Genomic DNA, 22,254 nt, shown 5'->3' on the forward strand with positions numbered 1-22,254 from the left:
ATCCTTAATGAATCAGGCCCCTTGTCTTCTTCCCAGGACTATCCTGTTGACGTGTGATAATCTTCTCAAATTACAATAACTTTGGGGCATGGCCTTATGACAATGCATATTTGTGACATTGGGGCACATTTATCAGAACTCGCAAAATATGAAAAATAGTTTTCAATCCTTATCGCATTGATAAGGATTGAACTATTTCTCATATTTATTAAAAAAGCAACACAGGAACAGCAGTTCCGAAAAACTGCTGTTCCTGTGAAGTGGAAAACATACTTACCACTGAAAATTATGCCTAGCATAAACAAACACATAGGGGTATATTTAATAAACTGCGGGTTTGAAAAAGTGGAGATGTTGCATATAGCAACCAATCAGATTCTAGTTATCATTTGTTTAGTACATTCTACAAAATGACAGCTAAAATCTGGTTGCTATAGGCAACATCTCCACTTTTTCAAACCTGCAGATTAGTAAATATACCCATTAGACACAATTCACACTGTTTAAGCATAGCAACTCTTTAAAGAATCATTACCCCCACTTCTCACCCATTCTATTGTGTAGAGCAGGAGGTATAGAGAGGAGGTTGTGTATGAAGATCCTTCTGCTGTTTTCTCCTCCTCTGCAATCTGTCTCCTTAAGGCTGGGAGAGACCCACTTGGCTGTTCTCCTAGCACATGGCTCAGAATAAGTATTATTTCTCTCAAGAACCTACTGTACTTGAAAATATTATCTTCTTAGCTCCTTTATCCAATTTACAGTTCTAGTCTGCATTGTCTGCATAGAAGTTGTCTATGTAGTGTTTCAAATGTAAGGTAGTCTGACACCATGGTCAGAAGAATTATCCATACTGACTTGTTATTCCAAGTGTTGTGTTTTGCAAGTTAAGATTATTGATGTAATTTCTTAAGTGCTGTGATAAAAAATAATGCATTTATAAATGTGTTCGTCACTGAACATAGCCATACATTACCAAAATACTTCAACCAGAAGCATAGCAATGGCTCTTGTGCAAAAGTGACAGTGCACTATATTTAGTATAAATGTTGTAAACATAGTCGTTGTGATTTCTTCTGGGAGAGCTGTACAGTGATGTAATTGCATTATCCTCCCAATTTATAAAGCCTCACATAACTATAGACTGCGCTGGTGCTTACAAATTTTCAGAAGATTTTGGGGAACATTTTGTTAACATGTTTCTTTTTTCTTTTGTCTGCCAGGATCACTGCTTTTATCACGGACATGTAGATGGAGAAATTGACTCGTCAGCCAGCATCAGCATTTGTAAAGGAATAAGGTAAGATTCACATAGATGGATAAAGAAGAACACTTGAAATTAAAGTAAACAGATGCACAATTTCTTGAGACACTTGTACATAACAGATCATTGAATACAAATGAACATAAATACAAAACACTATACACAGCTATAAAAAAACAAAAAGCACTAAAATATAAAAATGTATAGGGTGAGTGTCTCTAAATTTATTTAATTAAGCACAAGAGAAACAATTGAAAGTAAATACCTGATATCTAGCACAGGAAGCTTGTTGTGAATATATATTTACAATATTTTATTAATTTGGTGTTGTGGAATATTTAGTTTAATTTTTATGGTCACCAGTTTATGCAAATCATACAAAAATACAAACTGTAATATAAACTATAATCAACTGTTGGTGTTTACCTTGGCATTTCATACCTTGAAAAAAAAGATCCTTGTTTTCAAGGCACCTAATCAAATAAAATATGTGAAAAGCATGTGGTTTGATTTCACTCTCTTTTTAATGTACTGGGCATGAAAGTAATTTAGCTAAAAGAATATATTTCCTTGCTTGCCCTAAATAAACATCAGAGGAAATGTCATACAAAGAATGAAAAAAATAACTTCCTGTTTTCTGATTATTGACTTCTACTAGAAACTCATAACTTCCTGACATCCAGATATATAATTTCTCTTATTGGGCCTTATGTAGAGTTGGACGTAACTTACGATTACAGTGTAAATTGCATCTCATCATCTTCTTAGAATTTCAACTCAGAATAGTACGCTGGCCAGGATTGGGCTGGATTCCCTGGGGAAATCGGGAACACGAAAAATATGTGGCCCCTCCCCTTCCCCCAGGTATAACAAGACAAGTGCTGAAATGCACTAGGGCTCTTCTCACACCCCTGGTGAGGTGGGTGTGGGGTAATAGTAAAAATAATGAAAAAAAATCTGTGGTGCATTGCAGGTCTCAGCATTCCCAGACTGCCATTATGTGGCAAATGAGTGCCAATACAGTCATATATATATATATACATATATATATATATATACATATATATATATATATATATATATACCCCAGGGATTTTCCATTGCCTAAACTTACGTCCGACACTATATTAGGCTCATTGTCCGTCTCCTGGCCTGAGGTCTCCCACAGCTCTTTGGTTCTTCAGAAGGGAAGATATATATATATATATATATATATATATATATATATATATATATATATATATTGAGAGCGTGATGTGCTGATAGTTTGTATTTCAATAGGAATAATTATGTCTGTATATAGTTTGCACGTCTCTACAAATTGTATGAAGGAAGGACTAAGATGTAGACAGATGGTACATGTTTCCTGAGGTGGCTTATAGAACACAGTGCAGGGATTTGAACATGTTTATACACCATTTATTATTAATTTGCTATAGTTGGTATTCTATTGCCTCTTATCACACAATAGAAAACCTCTTTTTGACACAATTTACCAAGAAAGTTTCGCCAGAGCAGCTCAGTGATACTCAGCTGCCCGGTGATAATTGTCATCGGTGTCTTGGGTGCGTCTGGGCATGCATGACACAGCTTGCCAGTTTAAACATGCGCAGCGGAACTTGAAGTCATGTCTTGTGATTCTAATTCCTCCTGTAAAAAAATAAATAAATTAAAGATAAAATGTTAAAAATATATAAAAATATATAAAACATATTTACATTTTTTTCTACTTTGCAGATATTATTCAGCAAAAGAGCGGCGGTAGCCCTTGATAGATAGAGAGAAGCCCTATCTCTGTGTAAAACACCCATTTTCACTGGCAATAGGCATTTTAGATCCCATTAAGAGATGAATAAACAGCTTCTTAAGCAGAAAGAGAAAAACGTATTAAATTGAAAAATATATATATATATTAAATACAATAAAATAGTAAGATTCTGAATTTGGTTATTGCAAGATACAAATAAATAAAAATAACATATTAACTTCTATACTCAGCAGACACAACATGTTTGCATTTACATTTCTGATTAGGGGGCTGTAAATCTGAAACCAGAATTTAATGACATAATATAAAAGTCTGACAACCTTAAGTGCCAGAATTCTAGAATAGAAGAAATTGGTAGGTTATGTGCTGATTATAAGCGTTTATAAAATGTCTGATTCATATCTATTTTTCCATTTGTCATATAAATTCCAAAAAATATTATGAGCTATATTTCATTATAGTTTCCTTCAAAATATAGCTGACATTTAAAAAGTTCTAAAGCACAATAAATTCAAACAGTTTTGTGATGCATTTGTAGAATTTTTGGTTAACCGCTCTAGTTGAAGTGATTTCATGGACATGCATTTTTTCAGCGGGTTCTTTCAGGTGGATGAACTGATGTACTTAATAGAGCCTATCTCAGGAGTCGATGACCAAGGTGAACATGCTGTTTATAAACATGAACACCTTAGGATGAAGAGAGGAACCTGCCAAGGCAGCAACAGCCATACTGTATACGATTATGGACCCAAAATGGCAACAATGCTGAAACCCCAGCCCTGGGTGAGTAGAAGGGTTTTGATATGTGCAACAGTGCTATGGCAGTGCATTACAAAGAATTAGGCTGTACAAGTGTGTACATACAACAGGTACATTTGTAATGTAATTATGAGACCTCATGCAGTAGTGCGAGCTAACATTGTTGGATGTATCTGTGAGAGTGGTGGAAGAATGTAGCAAATTGGTCCAGTGATGTGATTAGTGCTTCCATATTTTAGACAGAAATTCAGTGTATGTCATGTTTTTTCAATTCATGAACACCTCATTATGCTTCTTACCAGTGGCCAAATCCAATAAACCAATTATATTCTAAACCCAGTAATCCTGTTAATCCATGTGCATTAGGAAGGTAATTACTACAATATCATATTTTGTTACCTGGCTACTGCCATTATGATCTTCTCAAAGTGAGAATTACTGTTCTCTATATCTGCGAGCAAAATAATATTCTGTGATAATGGATGTACTTTGCTCTGATTGCAAATTTTTATTTAGTGTAATAATTCAACAGTTATAAAGTAGAAAATAACAGGAGCAATGTATTTATTGATAATGTTAATGTCTAGGATGGCAGGGGCACACGCAGGATTTGTAGTGGGGGGTTTCCACACCACACCGCCAGTGGGCATGACCAGCATGCATGGGGGTGTGGCTATAATTTTAGACAGTACTTGGCTGCTCTCCAACTCTTCCTATCCCCATAATATACATGGGCAATGCTGCATGCACTACTGTTAGGCAGCTCTCCCTTTTCAAGCAGAGCTGTGTGAAGCAGGGTCCAGCTACCTCAATTATACAGTGCCCCAGGCTTGGAGGTGAGTTTCCAGGCACTAGGACACCCCCCCCCCCTCCCCTCGGTTTGCCTATGGATGAGATGTGCTATCCAACAAATATGGCTGTTCAAACGAGCAACTTCAGCATTCAAAGACAAGCAATATAGTACAGTTTGTGTTTCTTAATAAAGGAGCCAATCCACACAATAATTTGTATTTAATTTATTGTGTTTGATGTTCACTGACCAAGTGCTTTGCCTTACTGAAGCAACAGGAGCTGCATACTGAAACTGAAAGTTTTTAATGGATCTCCTTGTTTTCAGCGGTAGAGCATCCACAAATCTTTTAAGTTCACCACTATAAAATGGCTGTGGAAGTGGGTGTCACTAGGAGGCTTATTATATTTTTCTGTTAGTATGAACTTGTAAGTTATACTAAATGGTCATTTAAATATTTCCTAGAGATCTGCCTCTCTGCACACTGGCATCAGATATGTTGAACTGTTCCTAGTGGTTGACAACACCGAGGTATGTCAGAGATCTTGGAGAAGAAAAATACTGTAACCATTTACTTTTGCACTGCAAATTGTCTTACCATCTCTTCTTATATCTTTCCAGTATCTTAAATACAAAGACATGCCCACTCTCCAACATCGTATGAAGGAGATTGTCAACCACGTGGATAAGGTGAGGGTTTTAGCATCTCAAGCTGTTATTGCAAGGGGATTTGGATGGGAAACTATTGCAGTCGGGTGAAAGAATAACATGTTAAGTGTAATATAAAGGTTCTGTATTTAGCATTGGTCAATAAGTATAATGTATATTGTATTAACAGGTTTTCAGAATTTCATGAAATATTACATTATAAAATGCAATGTTTTGTGATCTCCAACAGCTGTACCGCTCTCTGAATTTTCGAGTTGCTCTTATTGGTATGGAGGTCTGGACAAAACGAGACAAAATAGTTGTGAGCCCCAATGCTGGTGTAGCCTTAGACAATTTCCTGAATTGGCGCAAGAGGGACCTTCTACGAATGAAACCACATGATAATGCCCAGCTCATCACGTAAGATTCATGAGTTGATGTGTAATAAATTGTTTGCATGCTGTTTCACATTAAACCACTGTAAATAATATTGGTGATGTTTTAATTCTTTGATTGAATTTAAACATATCTGACCTCTTTATTTGTATGCATAGTGGAGTGGACTTTGAGGGGAGCACTGTGGGCCTGGCCACCAAACTTGCAATGTGCACTGGTGATTCTGGAGCTGTTAACCAAGTAAGTGGGACAGAGTTTTGTTTCTCTTTTTGTTTTGTTTTATAACATTTGGGGTCTGCAGATATTTTGAAGTAATCTAAAATTTAAATAGTTCATTATGAAATAATTATATTGTGATCTGTCCTGTTCCTTAAACTGTCTATGCCTTTTTTTACTGAAATACTAGCAATCACTTGCCTATTATGATATGCTATCATTAAAATTACTAAGCATTATTATCTATTTTTTTAACAACTTAGGACCACAGTACAAATCCCATTGGTGCTGCGTCCACTATGGCACATGAAATGGGGCACAACCTTGGCATGTCTCATGATGAAGATGTTGATGGATGTAGCTGTGCTGTCAATCGGGAAAAAGGAGGCTGTGTCATGTCAAAGAGTGTTGGGTGAGCACTGAATTGTTTACTAGATGCTTTATGCAATTATTAATTTTTGTGCATGCATTTTATCATGGAGCGAGTGTGCGTGTACTGTGATTGGCTTTTTGTTATGACTGCAGCTAAATTTGTTTGTGTGCTCTCTGTTTTACAGCATGGTGTACCCCAATCTTTTCAGCAGCTGCAGCCGGAAAGACCTACAGACTTTTCTTGATAATGTAACTCCCACCTGTCTAATCAATGTCCCTGACAGTGATCAGCTATTTGGGGGCCCAGTCTGTGGAAATGACTTCTTGGAAAGTGGAGAGGAGTGTGACTGCGGAACACCTGAGGTAACATTCAATTCCCGACCATGGCCTTATCTGTGAGGAGTTTGTATGTTCTCCCCGTGTTTGCGTGGGTTTTCTCCGGGTGCTCCGGTTTCCTCCCACACTCCAAAAACATAATGGTAGGTTAATTGGCTGCTAACAAAATTGACCCTAGTCTGTGTCTGTCTGTGTGTGTGTTAGGGAATTTAGACTGTAAGCCCCAGGGACAGGGACTGATGTGAGTGAGTTCTCTGTACAGCGCTGCGGTATTAGTGGCACTATATAAAATGGTGATGATGATGATGATGATTTATGTATATTACATGCAGATATGCTCACATATATACATGTACTCAAATTTCCACATACCAAATAACAGTGGTTAGTGTCTTGTGCAATTAGCATCTGTGTGCTTTTTCATCATGATATCCAATCCCATCCCAAGAAAGATATTTCCTTCACACAACTTCGAACCAACTTGCACAACAGTGAATGCTAATTCACCCTCAAGTGTACAGTATACTGAAGTTTAATCTTTGTTCACTTATGGTTGTTTTATGTTTTCTTGGCAGGAATGCACGAACCCATGTTGCAATGCTACAACATGCAGGCTGAAAGAGGGAGCAGAATGTGCACATGGAGAGTGCTGCCAGCAGTGCAAGGTACAGCTATGATGTCAATATCTTCAGCATTGTTAGTGATCAAACAGCATAGGTGTCCTTGGTAGCCTCTGATTGCAGTCATTGATATGTATAATGTTGTTTTGTTTTATTCCATGAAGTTAGAGCCTCTTCTAATTGTTGGTAAAAATAGTTTTTCAATTTAGTAACTTCTTATTTTTAGATCCGTCCAGTTGGGGAAATGTGTCGTAAGAAAAAGCGAGAGTGTGACCTGCCTGAATACTGTACTGGAAACTCTGCTCAGTGTCCTGAGGATACCTTTCAGGAGAATGGAGCTTCCTGTGCTTCTGGCAGCGGCTACTGTTACAACGGAGACTGTCCATCTCTTGGTCAGCATTGCAAGGCTCTCTGGGGATCAGGTACAAGTCAAAACCTTTTTAATGTAATGAGATACATGCAGATTTCATGTGCTGTGTGTTTAACTGTAGGTTTGGTCAGTGAATTGCATCCTTTCTCATTATAGTATATACATGTAACCAGTGGTCAAAGAAGAAAATTTGAGGTGGTGGTATAGAAATTTAGAAGTGACAGTACGGAAAATGTGAATGAATGGAATTTGATAGTTTTATAATCAAAGCAGTAGTAGAAGTAGCGGTATGGCATACCACTGTATACATCCCCACTTCACCAATGTATGCAACACGATGAATATATAATGAAGCATGTGTTTATATTATGTTATATTTCTCAGTGGACCTAGTTAATTTGCATTATAAAACTTACCATGGATTATTGCTTCTTTCTTCAGATGCACAGGTTGCCCCAGATATATGCTTCAGGAGTAACATTCAAGGCAATAAGCATCTGTACTGCAAAAAAACGAAGCACGGATTTCAAGGCTGCAGAAATAAGTATGTGTCCAAAAGTTTTTCCATTATAAGAGAGAATTTTTACATATCCTGTTAAAATCGTTTTATAAAGACCCCTACCGCTTAGAGCAGTGATTGCTGCTGATATGATCTTTGCTTAAATACCTACCTAATGACACATCGACCTACATCTGCCCTGTGTATCATATTGCACATCTAGTTATAAGTGCAAGTCTGGTAAAGAATTAAACTTTGGTTAACTTTATTTGTATTACAACATATAATCGTTATTTTTAATCTACACAATTAAGGATGGAATAAACAGCCTTGTGTTGTGCCTGTACATGATGAAATAGCGCCTTGATACTTTGGATTCAAATTCTTTCATTATTTAATCATACTGTGGTCTCTCGTTGTTTAAATATGTGGCAAACAATAATAAATATGTATAATAAATATATATGGAAACACACATTCTGATTATAATCTGTTTTTCTGTGTTTCTCTTCTCCTAACAGGGATGTCAAATGTGGCAGGATACACTGTACAAAGGGCATGGAATTCCCTACTACTAACAACAAGTATATGATCAAACTGCAAGGGGGGCAGGAGTGCAATGTGGCTGAGGTTTCTGATCAGGAGAGTAGCATACCAGCTGACCCTGGCATGGTGCCTACAGGAACAAAATGTGGCTTGGAAATGGTAAGAAGCATTTAAATATTCAGCTTCATGCAACTTGTTTTATCTCACCTCATTGCACAGCTAGCACTTGACAGTCTATAAAATGTGCCACTAATTCTTTATAAGTTTGGTAACAGATAAATTAATTACATTTATGTTGTAGGTCTGTTTTGAAGGTGAATGCCAGGATTTATCAGTGTATGGAGAAAAGAACTGTTCTGCAAAGTGCAACAACAGAGGGGTATGTAAACATATCATAACTAACTAATGACTATACATCTAACAAAATTACAATGTCAGTAATTTTCTGGCAGCAGGGTTATTAGTGGAATGAATGCAGTTTAATGTAGGTTAAATTAATTTATGAAGCAAGATTTGAAACAGATTGCGTTAGTGACAAACGCAATCATAACTTTCCCCTAGTAACCTCTCTACCTGACTAACAGAACTTGGAGATCACATGTTCCAAGTTCCCACTGCTAGGGAATTACCTACCCCTGAATAGATTCCTCAGCTGCAACAGTGAGGAGAATTTCAATCCCAGTGCTGAAGTTATGCGGGTGTCATTTGCAATTCAGTAGGCGTGCTGAATAGAACAGGTCTTTGCCCACTTTCTTCCCTATTGCTTGTAGAACATATTCCCCACTTACAGCCTTGTGTTGCTTTCAGCTGATTGGTCAGCATTGGTAGCTGTCCAATCAGTGTTAAACGATTGCACAGTTTTTAGCAGCATTGTGATTCAAAATTCTTCTGACTGCAGTGGCTGGGGAATAGACTATTATTCACCTTTCGAGTTCTGTTAGTTGGGGAAGGGCGGTTTCAGAAATAAGCCAAAGTAGGTGTAGTAGAATACTATTGGATTAATTATTTTGAGATAACTGACTTATTAAAGTTGTTTCTTATTTTTACAACTTGCTAAATATGTGTTGAGTAAATAACGTAAATCTCTGTTGGCTTATGTACTACAGTAGAAATAAGCAAAGCTTCAAATTGACTCCTCTTTCTGTAGATTTGTAACCACAAGCGACAGTGCCACTGTGATCCTGGCTGGGCACCACCATACTGCGACCACAAATTCACAGAGAACTATGCAGGTATGAAAGTGCCTGTTACTAAACTGTTAATATCACCATATTTCTAACGTCTCAACTTAGTAGCATATCAAACATTGTGAACATAACATTTAATTAAATGCATGAATGCATTGCACTAGATATCATGATTGGCCAGGAGACTTGGGAGCAGCTGTATGTACCTGGCATAGAGGGTGTCCCAGGGTAGGATGTGGGCCAGTAATGGCAGTGTAAGGTTCTGTAAGGTTTTGACTAGGTGCAAAGTTACTCCTTTTTATGCTTTACTCTCCTTTATAACTCAGGCCCTTCATTAGTTAAATCATTCTAAATGTAAGAGTCTGCTTTTGTCCCTAACCTGCAGAAGCTGTGTAAGAAACAGTTAAGACAAATGTTCACAAAAAATAGTTTATGGTTGAATAAGATTTGTTAATGACAGCACACAGTGGCCCATACAGTTTACATATTTTAGAAGTACACCGTAATGTCTATGTATATACCATATAGACAGTGTGTGTATGTATGTATATATATATATATATATATATATATATATATACACACAATCATATAGCAATAAAATCATATAATAACATAACAACCAATATTTATATACAATCATACCCATGATTACAACAGCTTTGTTTAGAGTGCAGATAAAAATCATTTTATATTAGCTATATTTTCACTTTTTTTCTTTAAGTTTTTTTTTTCAGCCTGGTGGTCTTTTCCAACCATCTGTTTTTCCCATTGCTATGTAAGATTTTACACTTTACTAATAGAATAAAGTGTTGTTTTTCTACAGAAAATGACAAAGGGGTTCTAATTGCCGGAATTCTGGTCGGTGTTTCTCTTTTTGCCGTCATTGTTGCTGGAAGCATTTTCTACTGCAGAAAAGGGCAGAGGAAATTTCCACCGAAAAGGTGAGCAGCATGAAAAGGAATTAAGCAGTAAGCCAGTCATTTGGTACAAGCTGAGCAATATTCTAAGTCTGTGAGAGCAAAATGTGTGTTTTGTGTTATATTTCCTATATAAATCATTAGGGTTTCTCCTACATAAATGTCCTCTGAACACATGTTCCAGAACAAATTGTATTTGTTGCTGAAATATTTGTTACAGCTATTCTCCTTTTGGATTGAATCATCCTGTAATGAGGTTTCATGTTACAAACTAACTGCCATCAGCATTCCTGAGCTCTGTGACCAATTATTGATTAGATTTTATGTCAGAATCAATCAGCCTTCAGCGGTGTTCAAGAGCAGTATGCTAATACTGGAGTATGAGTCATTGTTATACCTTGGCTGCTCTCAGCTTCTAGCTGAATCATACCATCATACATTTTAGTTGATCCATTTTGTCTGCTAAAGTTTCTTTGATCTGGTTCCAACCTGGAAATTGCTATTTAGGGTACTTACCCAGTGCATTTTACATGTGTTTTTAGTTGATATAAAAGGATGTGTCACTAAATCATTGCTCCAAGTGAGTCCGTACCTCTCTGTTTCTTTTACTTTCAAACGTTGCTTGTCCCATTTATGAGTGTTTACTTCTCTTCATCGCATTTGATGTAACCCATGTTGCGGCTTTGGAGAGAAGTTCTGTTTTGCACCCTCTTTCCTTTCTCTTGGCTGTCTGTGGTGCAAGTTGTAAAATGTATCAATCCCTCCCTGGATAGTGGCTATATGTTATATAAGACTTCCATTGTTTGCATTCATTCCAGTCTCCAAAGTGCGAAAGGCAAGGGCCCTTATTAAGATGATTCATTGGCCACATCATCACATGCCAGTATTGTTTTCTTGGAAAAGGCTCTTATGTCCTTTTTAGTAAAAACATTATTGCTAAATACTATAAGTGGTACCTTTAATTTAGCATGCACCATGGAGAGCCCAAGTGTGACCTGAAAATGTATTAATATATTTTATTTATAATTTTGTTTATTTTTTTCATTATAATTGTGATTATATGGGAAATCCTTTATTTGTGAAAGTGCAACTTATAACAACCATGTACAGCAGTTAAAAATATACTCATCCTCATTTACAAAGGGCACATGATGAGCAGAAACTGACCTAGACTTGTATTGGTGTACTTAGATGGTGGACTCCTACTCTCCACCTTCGGGAGACACCGCAAGCTAGAAGTGTTCCTAAAACTTTGAAAGGGTGAATAGCAGAAGTGTAAATATGACGTTCAACTTCCTGTCCTAGCACCATCCCGTTCATTAAATTAAACTTTTCAGCCTTTCTTCTAAAATACTTGGTTAAGGCTCATTTATAGCTTAAATTATTCAGGAGAGTGAGATGACATCAGGATTGTCTTCATTACATGTGGCTGTATTTATATTTGAAGCATTATTTTTATATTGGTAAAAGTGTGCATAGAAATGCGCTTCTATGCCAAAATGTATCCCCCTTAAAGGTATAGGAAGAGACACGATCTTCATCATCTTTGGTGACAAAAATCAAGTCCTTTTGAGCGTAGAAATGGCTGTGCACACCTTTCCATAGCAGGGAAGCCCCCTAAAAATCTTCCCTCTCCACCCCTTCATTTCAATAGTCTTGCTTCGCTAAATGAAATCTAATTTTTGCACTTATTTACAATAGCAAGAAATTCCCCAACTCCTCCTCCTCATCATCATCAGTTATTTATATAGCGCCAGTAATTCTGCAGCGCTGTACAGAGAATTCATTCACATGAGTCCCTGCCCCATTGGGGGCTTACAGTCTAAATTCCCTAACATAAACACAGAGAGAGAGACTAAATTACCTAACATACACACACAACTCCTCTCATTAGCCAGTGCAAACTTCTGCTCCTCTACAAATATCACCATCTTGCAACGCTAACTCATATTTTTTAGAGAAAATTTAGCCACACAGCACCACTAAAGAGGATTTTGTGTTGTCTTCTGCTGTTTTGCACTTCCTAAATGAGACCTACTGTGTTTCATCAGTACCTCTTCTAGACCACAACCGGTCATTGCCTTTGGCCACTTCCTACAGCTGTGCAGAGTCACTTCCTGTTCAGTGGTTAATCACTTTTGTGGTTTTGCTGCAGCTGGGGAAGAGGAACTGGTCATACAGATTTGTCAGCATCAAGAGAGTGACTCAATTCTTTGCAAACACTACATTTTCTATTCTTTTTTTTATTATTATTATTTCAGTATAAATGATTAACACTTTAAAGATCCAGTTATGTTTTGGGTTGATTATATATTTCCAGATACATTACAACGAAGTCCATTCCTTATTTACAACTGTTATTTACATTTCATGAATAAATTATTATTGTTCATGTCATTAATTACAAATAAAAATAAGTTGGGGATGATTCCACTGATATGAACTTTGCTGGTTTCCGATGCAGTCTTATTTCATTGCTATCAGTTTGTTGCTCTATGTTAGTTCAGGCCAGGTAACATTGTTGTTTGTTCTAGGACGGCCACTCCTGGCTCAGGATCTGGATTGGCCAATCCTCTATTCCAAGACGGCAGTAGTAGCAAGCCCTTCATCAAGAGGGATGCCCCCAGTCACCTGATTGGGCGTCCTCAGCTGATTGCCAGCACTTCCAATCTGCATAACTCCAAGTCTGCATTCATCACGATAGTTCCCAGTGATGAAACAGTGAAGGTGAAAATTGTAAATAATTATATTTAAAATCAGTCAAATTTTAATTATCCCAAGGTTGTATGGGCTACTTATTAGCTGATAAACTTAGGTATCATTGTAGCCTATGAAACCTGTCAGATGAAGTAGCTATTATGGACACACATTTGCAATAGCTACAATATTGTACAGGTAACTCTGGCCTTACAGCCATAGAATTGACATTTATTAACATTTTGCTCCATTGAAAATAAGGAATTTTGTTTTGTTTTTCTCACTCTCTGCCATCAATATCACAGCTCGTCCTGGATACCTCTCTATCGCCTTATGCCATTTCTGTATTGCTCACTAGCTTCAGTATTTACTTTGTCTTTGTTTTTCTTGGTCTTGTCTCAGTCCAGGATATTAGTAATTCCCATGTCAGCTCCATGGATACATTTTAAGTAACCTATATCACTACAATTGAATCCTTGTTCAATGAAAATTTATTTTAACATTTTAAATCAACCTCTCTGTATATTTCCCAGCTGTCCTGATTTAGACTGGACAGTCCTGATTTCAGTGCGCTGTCCTGACACTGACTGCTGGGAGTGTCTGGAGTTGCGTCCCACTCACCTTGGTATTGCAGGGGTATTTTTAGGGGAGGGAGGGGGATGGGTTGGTAAGATAGGCAAGCCCCAGGACACATGGTCACACAGCTAGCAGAGCATGCATACTATCCTGATTTGTGGCAATGTTTGGAGATATATTTTGGGCACTATTCAGACACCATCATAAATCCATTTTGGCCTGATGATGGTGTCTGAATAGCACCAAAAAGTTAAGATGAATTAATTTATTTGCATCAAATAAGGTGGTTGCTGCGCTCCAGAACCTGTCCATTCGCTTAATTATGGTGTGCATTAAGCTTGCTTTTATTAGTCTGCAATTGAAGCACCCTGTAATTAAAGTGCCTTAACGACTGTTAAAACACTACTAATTGCTACTTTACATTTGTAGTACTTTTAATTGCTTAATTTACTTTGAATTCATAACTATATTTGTGCAGACAAGCTAGGTTAAAAAATACACGCTATAAATATCTTTGCATCAGAAATGGTGAATAAAGAAACTAGTGACTAGTTCAGGCCTTGCATTCATTTTAAAGGATTATTATTTGCTATATATTGCATCAAACAGTGTATTTGGTGTTTCAGTCTATTTCTGTGTTTCCTAATTTGACAAGCTTTGTTTATGTTTTACAGAGTCCCTCATTCATCTCCAGTCACCATCCAGTGACTCCTATATCTGTCCCCAAATCCCCTCAGGTATTTTGCTTTTTTGTTTTAAGTGATAAAGATTTGTCTTAAACCCCTGAGAAATTTGTGTTGTAAATACAACTCCTCTGCAGGTGTTTCCATCGGTGATAATCTTAATACCGAGCAACTAATCCCCGACACTACTTACAGCGGCAGTGGAAGAGCGCAACTCTTCATTCCGAAGATGTCATTTCCCGATAAACTGTTTATTGCGACTGTTGTGGCGGTTTAAGATCCCGGTAGCCGCATGGACGTCACTTTTAAGAACAGGACTATTATTATTGTCTTAAGGAGACAATGCAAGCAGGCGCAGGCTGTAGAGCTTGTGCGTGCTTGGATTGCTCCCTTTAAGACCATAATTAATAGTCCTTTTCTTAAAAGTGACGTCCATGCGGCTGTGCGATCTTAAACCGCAGTAATAGCTATATGTCAGTTTTGTAAACAGTCGCAATAAACAGTTTATCGGGAAATGACATTCAGAATGAAGCTGAAGTCTGGAATGTAAATTTTGCTCTTGCACTGCCACTGTAAGTAGTGTTGGGGTTTAGTTGCTCAGTATTACGTACCCAACTCATTTCCATGTCATTACCATTCATTTATAGGCTTCCTCTCACTAACAGGGTTTTATCTAAGCTATCAGTAGTGTTTAGTGCCAAAACTTTCAGTGCATGGGAAAAGGGCTTCCTTTACTTTTGTTTTTCGTGCCCTGGGAAATCTGATGACATGTCTGTGTTTACAGTTAATGCTTTCACCCTCCAGAGCTAGTTAGTAAAATTATTTTATACTAATGATTTGCCTCATGTTGCAGAAACAGCACATGCCTAAATAATTATTTTTAGAATGTTATTGATACAAATATTTTAAGTTGAAATTATTATTATTATCGTTTATTTGTTAGGCGCCACAAGGTATCCGCAGCGCCGTACATGGTACAAACAGTAGACTATACAGGGTAGAACAATACAGAACAATAAACACAAAGTACCAGAACTTCAGAAACTCAGAACTTCAGAAATGAACAAACCATGGGCCTCATTTAGAGTCGGACGCAAAGTCTGTTTTAGGCGCATCGACCACAAAACCACTATTGCGCATGTGCCGCAAGCACCATATCCACCTGCATCTCGGACTCAATTTACACTTGCGACAGCTTGCAGCTTAGTAAGAGGGAAAGAGCAGAACGCGGAATTATGAAGGCGTGAACTTGTATAATATAGACACAGAGAGTGTGACCCCGTAAGTAAATCCTGGATGCAGTAAAGTGCACACGCAACACACGTCAAAAAAGGGCTAAAAATGTGCGGCAGGAATTAGGTGCCGCAAGTAGTTAGCTAGCTGCACGAACTGGTCGTAGCTATATATATATGTGTGTTTGTGTACAATGGAAACAGACTTGTTTATGTTTTTGTCTTATTTGTTAAGGTGTCAAAACCTCATGTAGCCCCCCATAGACCTCCAGATACAACTGAGTCAGCACAAGCCAGGCCAGTATACCTACAGGTTTGTGAAATGTTAATGTGTTTTTTTCTAACATTTGTAAGACTGTAAAGCTATTGGAGAGGTCTTCTGTGCTCATAAGCAGACCTATTACACAGTATGGCTCATGTGTTTAATGCTGTGTGTTTTGTTAAGTTTGGCTTTCTTTCTTTATTTTAGAAACCAGTACCTCCAAACAAACCATTGCCAATCCTGAAACCAAAGCCGGTAATTACTTTGCACATCACAGTAGCTTTACTTTCTGCTTGTCAAGTTTTGAAAAATAATTTTAGGCAGATTGTGAAAGTAACACCTAGGCACACAGTTGAAATGGGTGTATTTTGCTCCAACCAAGGGGCGTATAAAAAAATAACTATGAAAAAACCCTGTGTAAGGATATTAGAAGTCACTGAATTCCAGAATGAATGGATGGCACATGGCCATAAGCTAAGTGCTTTTATGCAGGTTACATGATTCAGAGATGCCTTCCAATATCCAATATTCGTTACTGAAAGGGGTGAATTATTCCTTATCACACACAATTTTATTTTATCAATACATCAGCAGTGGTTGTAGTGGGCTAGCATATGGTGGTATTCCATACCGCCACTTCTCCTACTGCCTTCATTGATAAACTAATACATTTCATTCACTTATATTTTCCATACTTCTAAATTTCCACTTTGACCATTGTACATCAGTATAATGTATGTAAAATACACCTACTTGTACATTAGTATGTGGATCATTCTACATTATATTATGTTAGACTTTCTGTCATCACAGACCTCTATGGACAGTTTACAGACAGCTCTTGAACTGAGTATATGGGTCAGAACTCAATGATGCCCCCAGTTTTAGTCCAAGCTTTATAGGGGATGTAGTGGCTGAGGTAAAATATATTATTTATATTACAGATCTCCATCCACAATAACAACCAAACACAATAACTGTTTTCTATGGTTCTCCACAGAGGCGGAACTAGCGACCTGTAGGCCCAAGTGCAGAGAAACAGGGAAGAGTGAACTGGGGCCCACAGCTCACTAGTTCCCCATGCAGTGGGCCCTATTATCTCCAAGGGCCCAGGTGCACCGCACCTGCTGCACCAATGGTAATTCTGCCACTGATTCTCCAAAAACCACATTACCAGTGCAGAAAGTGTCTGCCTCACTGTCCTCTGCTAGCTAATGTTAACACAGCCAACATCACTGTACTCTGTTCGCTGGAGGGTGATAATGCGCCTCTGTGTGGCACATCAGAAGAGGCAGTTTAATAACCTTTCTGTGTGATTTGTCACACTGTCTGGAGAGGAAGACACTTGTGGATGAGTCACATGGAAGTCGGGGGAAGTGTCAACTGCTGATTGCCAGTAGCTCCACCCCTCTTATTAATAGGCAGATACTGTTTCGATTGTTTCCAGGTGATAACATGAACATATCCTTTCAAGTCAGGGAGGGCAATTGTGTCATCAAACCCCAGCTGATTTTTCTTTTTGTACAATCTTTTTTTTTCATTGAAAGTGGTACAACATTGGCACATTACAAAAACAATTTGGTACAGGGAAATAAGATGGACATCCACCAACAATACAGTATTATCATGATGCTAGATATTGTCAGCTCAATTGTGGGAGAAGATCATGATACATGTGTATAAATAGCATTAAACGAATACCAATATACCTCTTTGGCTGGGTATACACTATCCAAACTTTCTCCTGATGGGATATCCTTAACGATTTTACTAATGATGAAGAAAAAAAAAACATGCCGATTCATGTGTACATACACATTTTACACGATTTATCTTCAGATCTGTGCTCTTCATCTGTCATAACCATCGGCTGAAAAGATTGTGAAACTGCCAGCTATGAGTGCATACACACTGCAGAATTAGAATAACATGGTTAAACAACATTTTTAGTCCAGTTTAAAAATCAACTGAAACGATACAATGTATTTTATAATGATAATCGTTCATCCTTGTTACGTGCACACTAATGCGATATCGGACCAAACGGTCGTTTACCTTTAGATTGGCCCGATAATCGTCTGAAAACACTGTAGTGTGTACACAGCCCTAGGCTGTATCGAGGTATAGGGATGGGGGCAAAGGAAGGAGGGATTAGGTAAGACAGAGGAGGGGGAAGCCGGAAGGATAACCCTAAATGGGTCGTAAGCCGAGTAATTAAAACAAAATGATGGCCAAACGTGGTGATAAGGGTATATGCCTCAATTGTTCCAAAGAACAAGGGGTTTCTCTGAATTTGATCCAATTATACTATATGACCCTGTCAATCTTTTTAATGAGATGGGTAGGCACTCCCCGGGAGAATTATCTTCTCTCTCAAGAGAGTCCAGGAGGAGTCTCCCTGACGTTACTTGGAATGCTTATTTTCCCAAAGTACATACTTGTAATGTACTAATTGAGAGAAATAGCCATAATAGACAACATTAATTGTTTAACTTTATCAGGCACTTAGAAGATTGTAAAAGGTTCCAATTCTAGACAAGGCAGATCATATTGCCCTAATCTATCAAGTACCTAACAGAAACATACATCATAATCATATTTATATACAGACTTTAATAAGCTAATCAGGACTTTTCAAGGATTACTCCCTGCAATTTATAACTTTTCTGTAAAGCCACTTCCTCCCCAACTAGTACTGCACTTTTGTCTTTTCACTGGGGGCACAGTGTTAATTGCTTAGTCACTCCCATCACAGTCTTTCTCACTCTGTTTTCCATGCTCTGTGCCTGGGGATTTTGAAAATGAGTTTTAGGAGCTTGCGAAGAAAGAAAAGAGCCTTCTACACTGGGGCACTTAGGCTGTTGTTTATGATAAATAACCTTTATTTGAATACATTTTAAAATAATTGCAAGTCGCTTACTATATATTTATTTAAGATAACCAGCAGAATAAAAAAAAATGATAGTTTGTGAAAAGCAATAAATAAGTGTGATTAAAATAGATGCTGTTTATGTTGTGGCTTTTCCTTTTATAGTTTTGACAGCAATTCACCTCTCCTTTTTTTTTAATTTAATAAACTACCTTCGAAATGCATCACTGAGAAGGCTCTCCGTTCTTTATCTTGAAGTGCCTAAAACCAGTAACTGTGAGTTCATGAGATAGAATCTTCCCATCAGAAGATATATAATAGAAATAGAAAATATTTGAAACAAGGAGAGAAGACATTCTGTGAATATACACATACAGAACTCTTTTGAGTGGATGCTGAAAATGACCAGGACTTGCTTTGGCTGCCAAGAAACTGATGATTGTTTGAGCCACGGTGTTCCATATTGAAAGATACTCTTGTGTTTTGAACGGAGTCATTCTCTAATCTGCAACTTGATATATAAATTCACATTATTAACATGTTCTTGCTAATGTGCATTTTAGGAATTAAAACAGAAACCCTCATCTGTTGCTCCGTTACCACCTTTGAAACCATCAGCAATGAAAAGTACCCCTCACCCATTGCATGTGAGTATTTAGTGATTCCAATAACATTTCTTCTCCAGCAAGTAATGAGACTCTGTATTCAATACTTTCAACCTGCAGGATATTTGACAATGTCTGCTGTGTGAAAATATGTTTTCTCTGTCGCCTTTTTTATCTTCATTGTCCTAAATACTTGCTACACAAGCTTAAGTACTTTATGGTTAATTATTATAGGGAATGTAGAGTAGACCATACACTCATCAGGGTTTGTGCAACATTCATGCTAGATGCTCTGACCTGTATTCGATCTGTCTATTAGGTGTTGGCTGCTGAATAACACCAGCGCTGTATTCATGTTTGCAACCATTGCTGGTGTTTTAAAGATGGCTTTAAACTCGCCTCATGTAGAATCATTGTAAGTTTTGTGTAATGTAATTAATTTTTTCTGCAAGGGAAAATTCCTTTAGTCTAAACAGCTTAGGGAAGTCAAACAAAGTAGTAAAACTGACAGATGATTATTTTGTTTAATCATGATACTGTGGAACAGTCTGCAACTATTCTTCCTCACAAGGCTCTTCTGGCTGTATGCCAGTCTTTTAAAAAGTGTGTGTGTGTTTAGGGATGGGAGAGGGTGATCGGGATGCACCTAGACTGTGGAGTTAAGTCATTAAAGAGCAAATGATCTGTTCCGAGTGAGCATGCAATTATTAAAGTCAATAGCTTTTAAATATATTGACCCGGGTAGAAGGAATAACCAGAACACTAATTCTGCACTCCTCTGACCTTGAAACTGTTTTTTGTACTTTCAGAACATTGCCTTGAGACCTCCTGTCCCACAGCGATGACACTGTTCATGATTTACAACGGGATGGCCAAAGACAAAGAAATTGCATAAAAAATATCAGTGTCAATGTGCCTACAGCTAGTCATGGTAACCGCTCTCCAATAACACAAGATGTGCCTTACTACAAAATAACATGAAGTGTTCTTTTTATGAGAGTAACAAGGCTTATGACAGCATTTCCTATTTAATGCAGCTTTGCACAGATTTTCTGATTTTGTTTTCTACTTTGTGATTGTGATTAGTACATTACTCTGTGCAGTTTCTTTTTCAACATTTTTGAAACAAATATGTAAATGCCCAACTGGAGCGAACACTAAAGACAACTCGTGGAGACTACATATGTTGGCATCTGGATATTTGTGCCAGGATTTAGTGCACTTTGGGAGTATCAAACTGTGTTAAATAAAGAAAATTCACTCCAAAGCAATGAAGGAAGAATTCCAAACAAACTTTCTACTTATAGTGCAATATGTGATCTGTGGTTTAACAAACCAGACAATTTGCACTAAAACATATGGACTACCAGGAGAAAAAAAAAATGTTTTAAGCAAGAATGTCAAGTGTTTTAAAAGAAAGATATTTTTTACTTTTGTTAATTTGCACTGTCTCTTGCACACTTTACATTTTAGACTGTAGGGGAAAAGGAATTTGAAATATATATTTTTTTCTCCATACATTTTTCAAAAACAGTAGTTTTTGTATATGAAAAGGACATATATTTAAAAATATGGTCTCCTTGCTGCTCTTCCTTGTACTTTTACCTAAAATCTAAGACTAGCTTTATTTATGAATAGATATTTCCATATATGATCATTAGTTGCATGCATTATATCCTCTTTTCTGCTTCACTAGAATTTCTAAAAGATTACTATGTGTAGTATCTTTTATTATTATATTGATATTTATAAGGTATGCTAATCTCCATGTTGGAGGAAGCATAAGTTTACATGTTAGGTACACACACATATGCATGGTAGGAATGAATTCTAGGGCACTGAGGGGGCAATGGTTTACATCCTATGCAAATCCACCCTGCTTGATAACTCATACATTTTCTTGTGTGCTCTTAGAAACACATTCTTCTGTTTGAAACACTTATTCTGCATTGTATTGCAGATTTTTTTAAAAAACATCTCATAGATTGTAACTGCCTTTTGGGTCATCTGGAAAAAAAATGGGTTGACTTAGAAATTATAGAGTAAAAGAAATATTGTTTTTCATCTCAAAACCAACAGTATCTGAAGTTTCCGCTGTGAGATGTAATTGGAAACACATAAGTACTGTGAAGACTGAAGTCACAGGACTAGTCGTCATCAAACATTGTAACCGTATGACTGCCGGGTAGTCTGCAACACATAACTGAGCAGTGTATTTAGAGCTTATACTAATAGACTGGATTATAACCTAGCCCAAACCCACTGGTGCTGTCTTCACAAAACCATATGTGACTTTTCTTTCTACTATTGTGTCATGTGGACTAGCTCAGGAAAGGTTAATTTATTACCATGCACATATACCTTTTCAAGCTGGGCAGAAAAGACACATTTTATTTCTTATGTGAATTGTTAAATGCTGCATTTCTGTATGTTTTTGTTACATCTTCTGAACAGAGTCCTGCAATGCATTGTGGTGGTGTATTGGTAGGATTCCTTGGGCAAACAAAGGGTTAAATTATTGTGCAAACTATTTGTTGAAAGAACAGTTAAAGGTGGAATTTTTGTGTGAGGCTTTCAGGCCACCACAGTGTTAAGGTCTTTTTAATATACAGTTTTGTTAATAAAAAATGTGAAACATTGGA

General features: G+C 37.3%; 1 protein-coding gene across 1 annotated transcript in view; it reads left to right on the plus strand.

The window, feature by feature from the left end:
• Positions 1–22,254, plus strand: part of ADAM8 (ADAM metallopeptidase domain 8) — a 30,476-nt gene extending 8,222 nt beyond the window's left edge. Inside the window, exons 5-25 of the mRNA XM_075217189.1 lie at positions 1,221–1,297; positions 3,623–3,812; positions 5,044–5,109; positions 5,200–5,268; positions 5,477–5,646; positions 5,781–5,862; positions 6,102–6,250; positions 6,396–6,573; positions 7,122–7,211; positions 7,393–7,588; positions 7,978–8,080; positions 8,557–8,740; positions 8,883–8,960; positions 9,729–9,813; positions 10,595–10,712; positions 13,223–13,415; positions 14,636–14,698; positions 16,112–16,189; positions 16,346–16,393; positions 19,571–19,654; positions 20,422–22,254. Of these exons, the coding sequence (XP_075073290.1) occupies positions 1,221–1,297; positions 3,623–3,812; positions 5,044–5,109; positions 5,200–5,268; positions 5,477–5,646; positions 5,781–5,862; positions 6,102–6,250; positions 6,396–6,573; positions 7,122–7,211; positions 7,393–7,588; positions 7,978–8,080; positions 8,557–8,740; positions 8,883–8,960; positions 9,729–9,813; positions 10,595–10,712; positions 13,223–13,415; positions 14,636–14,698; positions 16,112–16,189; positions 16,346–16,393; positions 19,571–19,654; positions 20,422–20,457 (2,337 nt within the window). The 3' untranslated portion in view covers positions 20,458–22,254. The remainder of the gene's footprint in view (positions 1–1,220; positions 1,298–3,622; positions 3,813–5,043; positions 5,110–5,199; positions 5,269–5,476; positions 5,647–5,780; positions 5,863–6,101; positions 6,251–6,395; positions 6,574–7,121; positions 7,212–7,392; positions 7,589–7,977; positions 8,081–8,556; positions 8,741–8,882; positions 8,961–9,728; positions 9,814–10,594; positions 10,713–13,222; positions 13,416–14,635; positions 14,699–16,111; positions 16,190–16,345; positions 16,394–19,570; positions 19,655–20,421) is intronic.

The sequence above is a fragment of the Mixophyes fleayi genome, chromosome 6 (assembly GCF_038048845.1).
Source record: "Mixophyes fleayi isolate aMixFle1 chromosome 6, aMixFle1.hap1, whole genome shotgun sequence".
Taxonomy (NCBI): Eukaryota; Metazoa; Chordata; class Amphibia; order Anura; family Limnodynastidae; genus Mixophyes; species Mixophyes fleayi.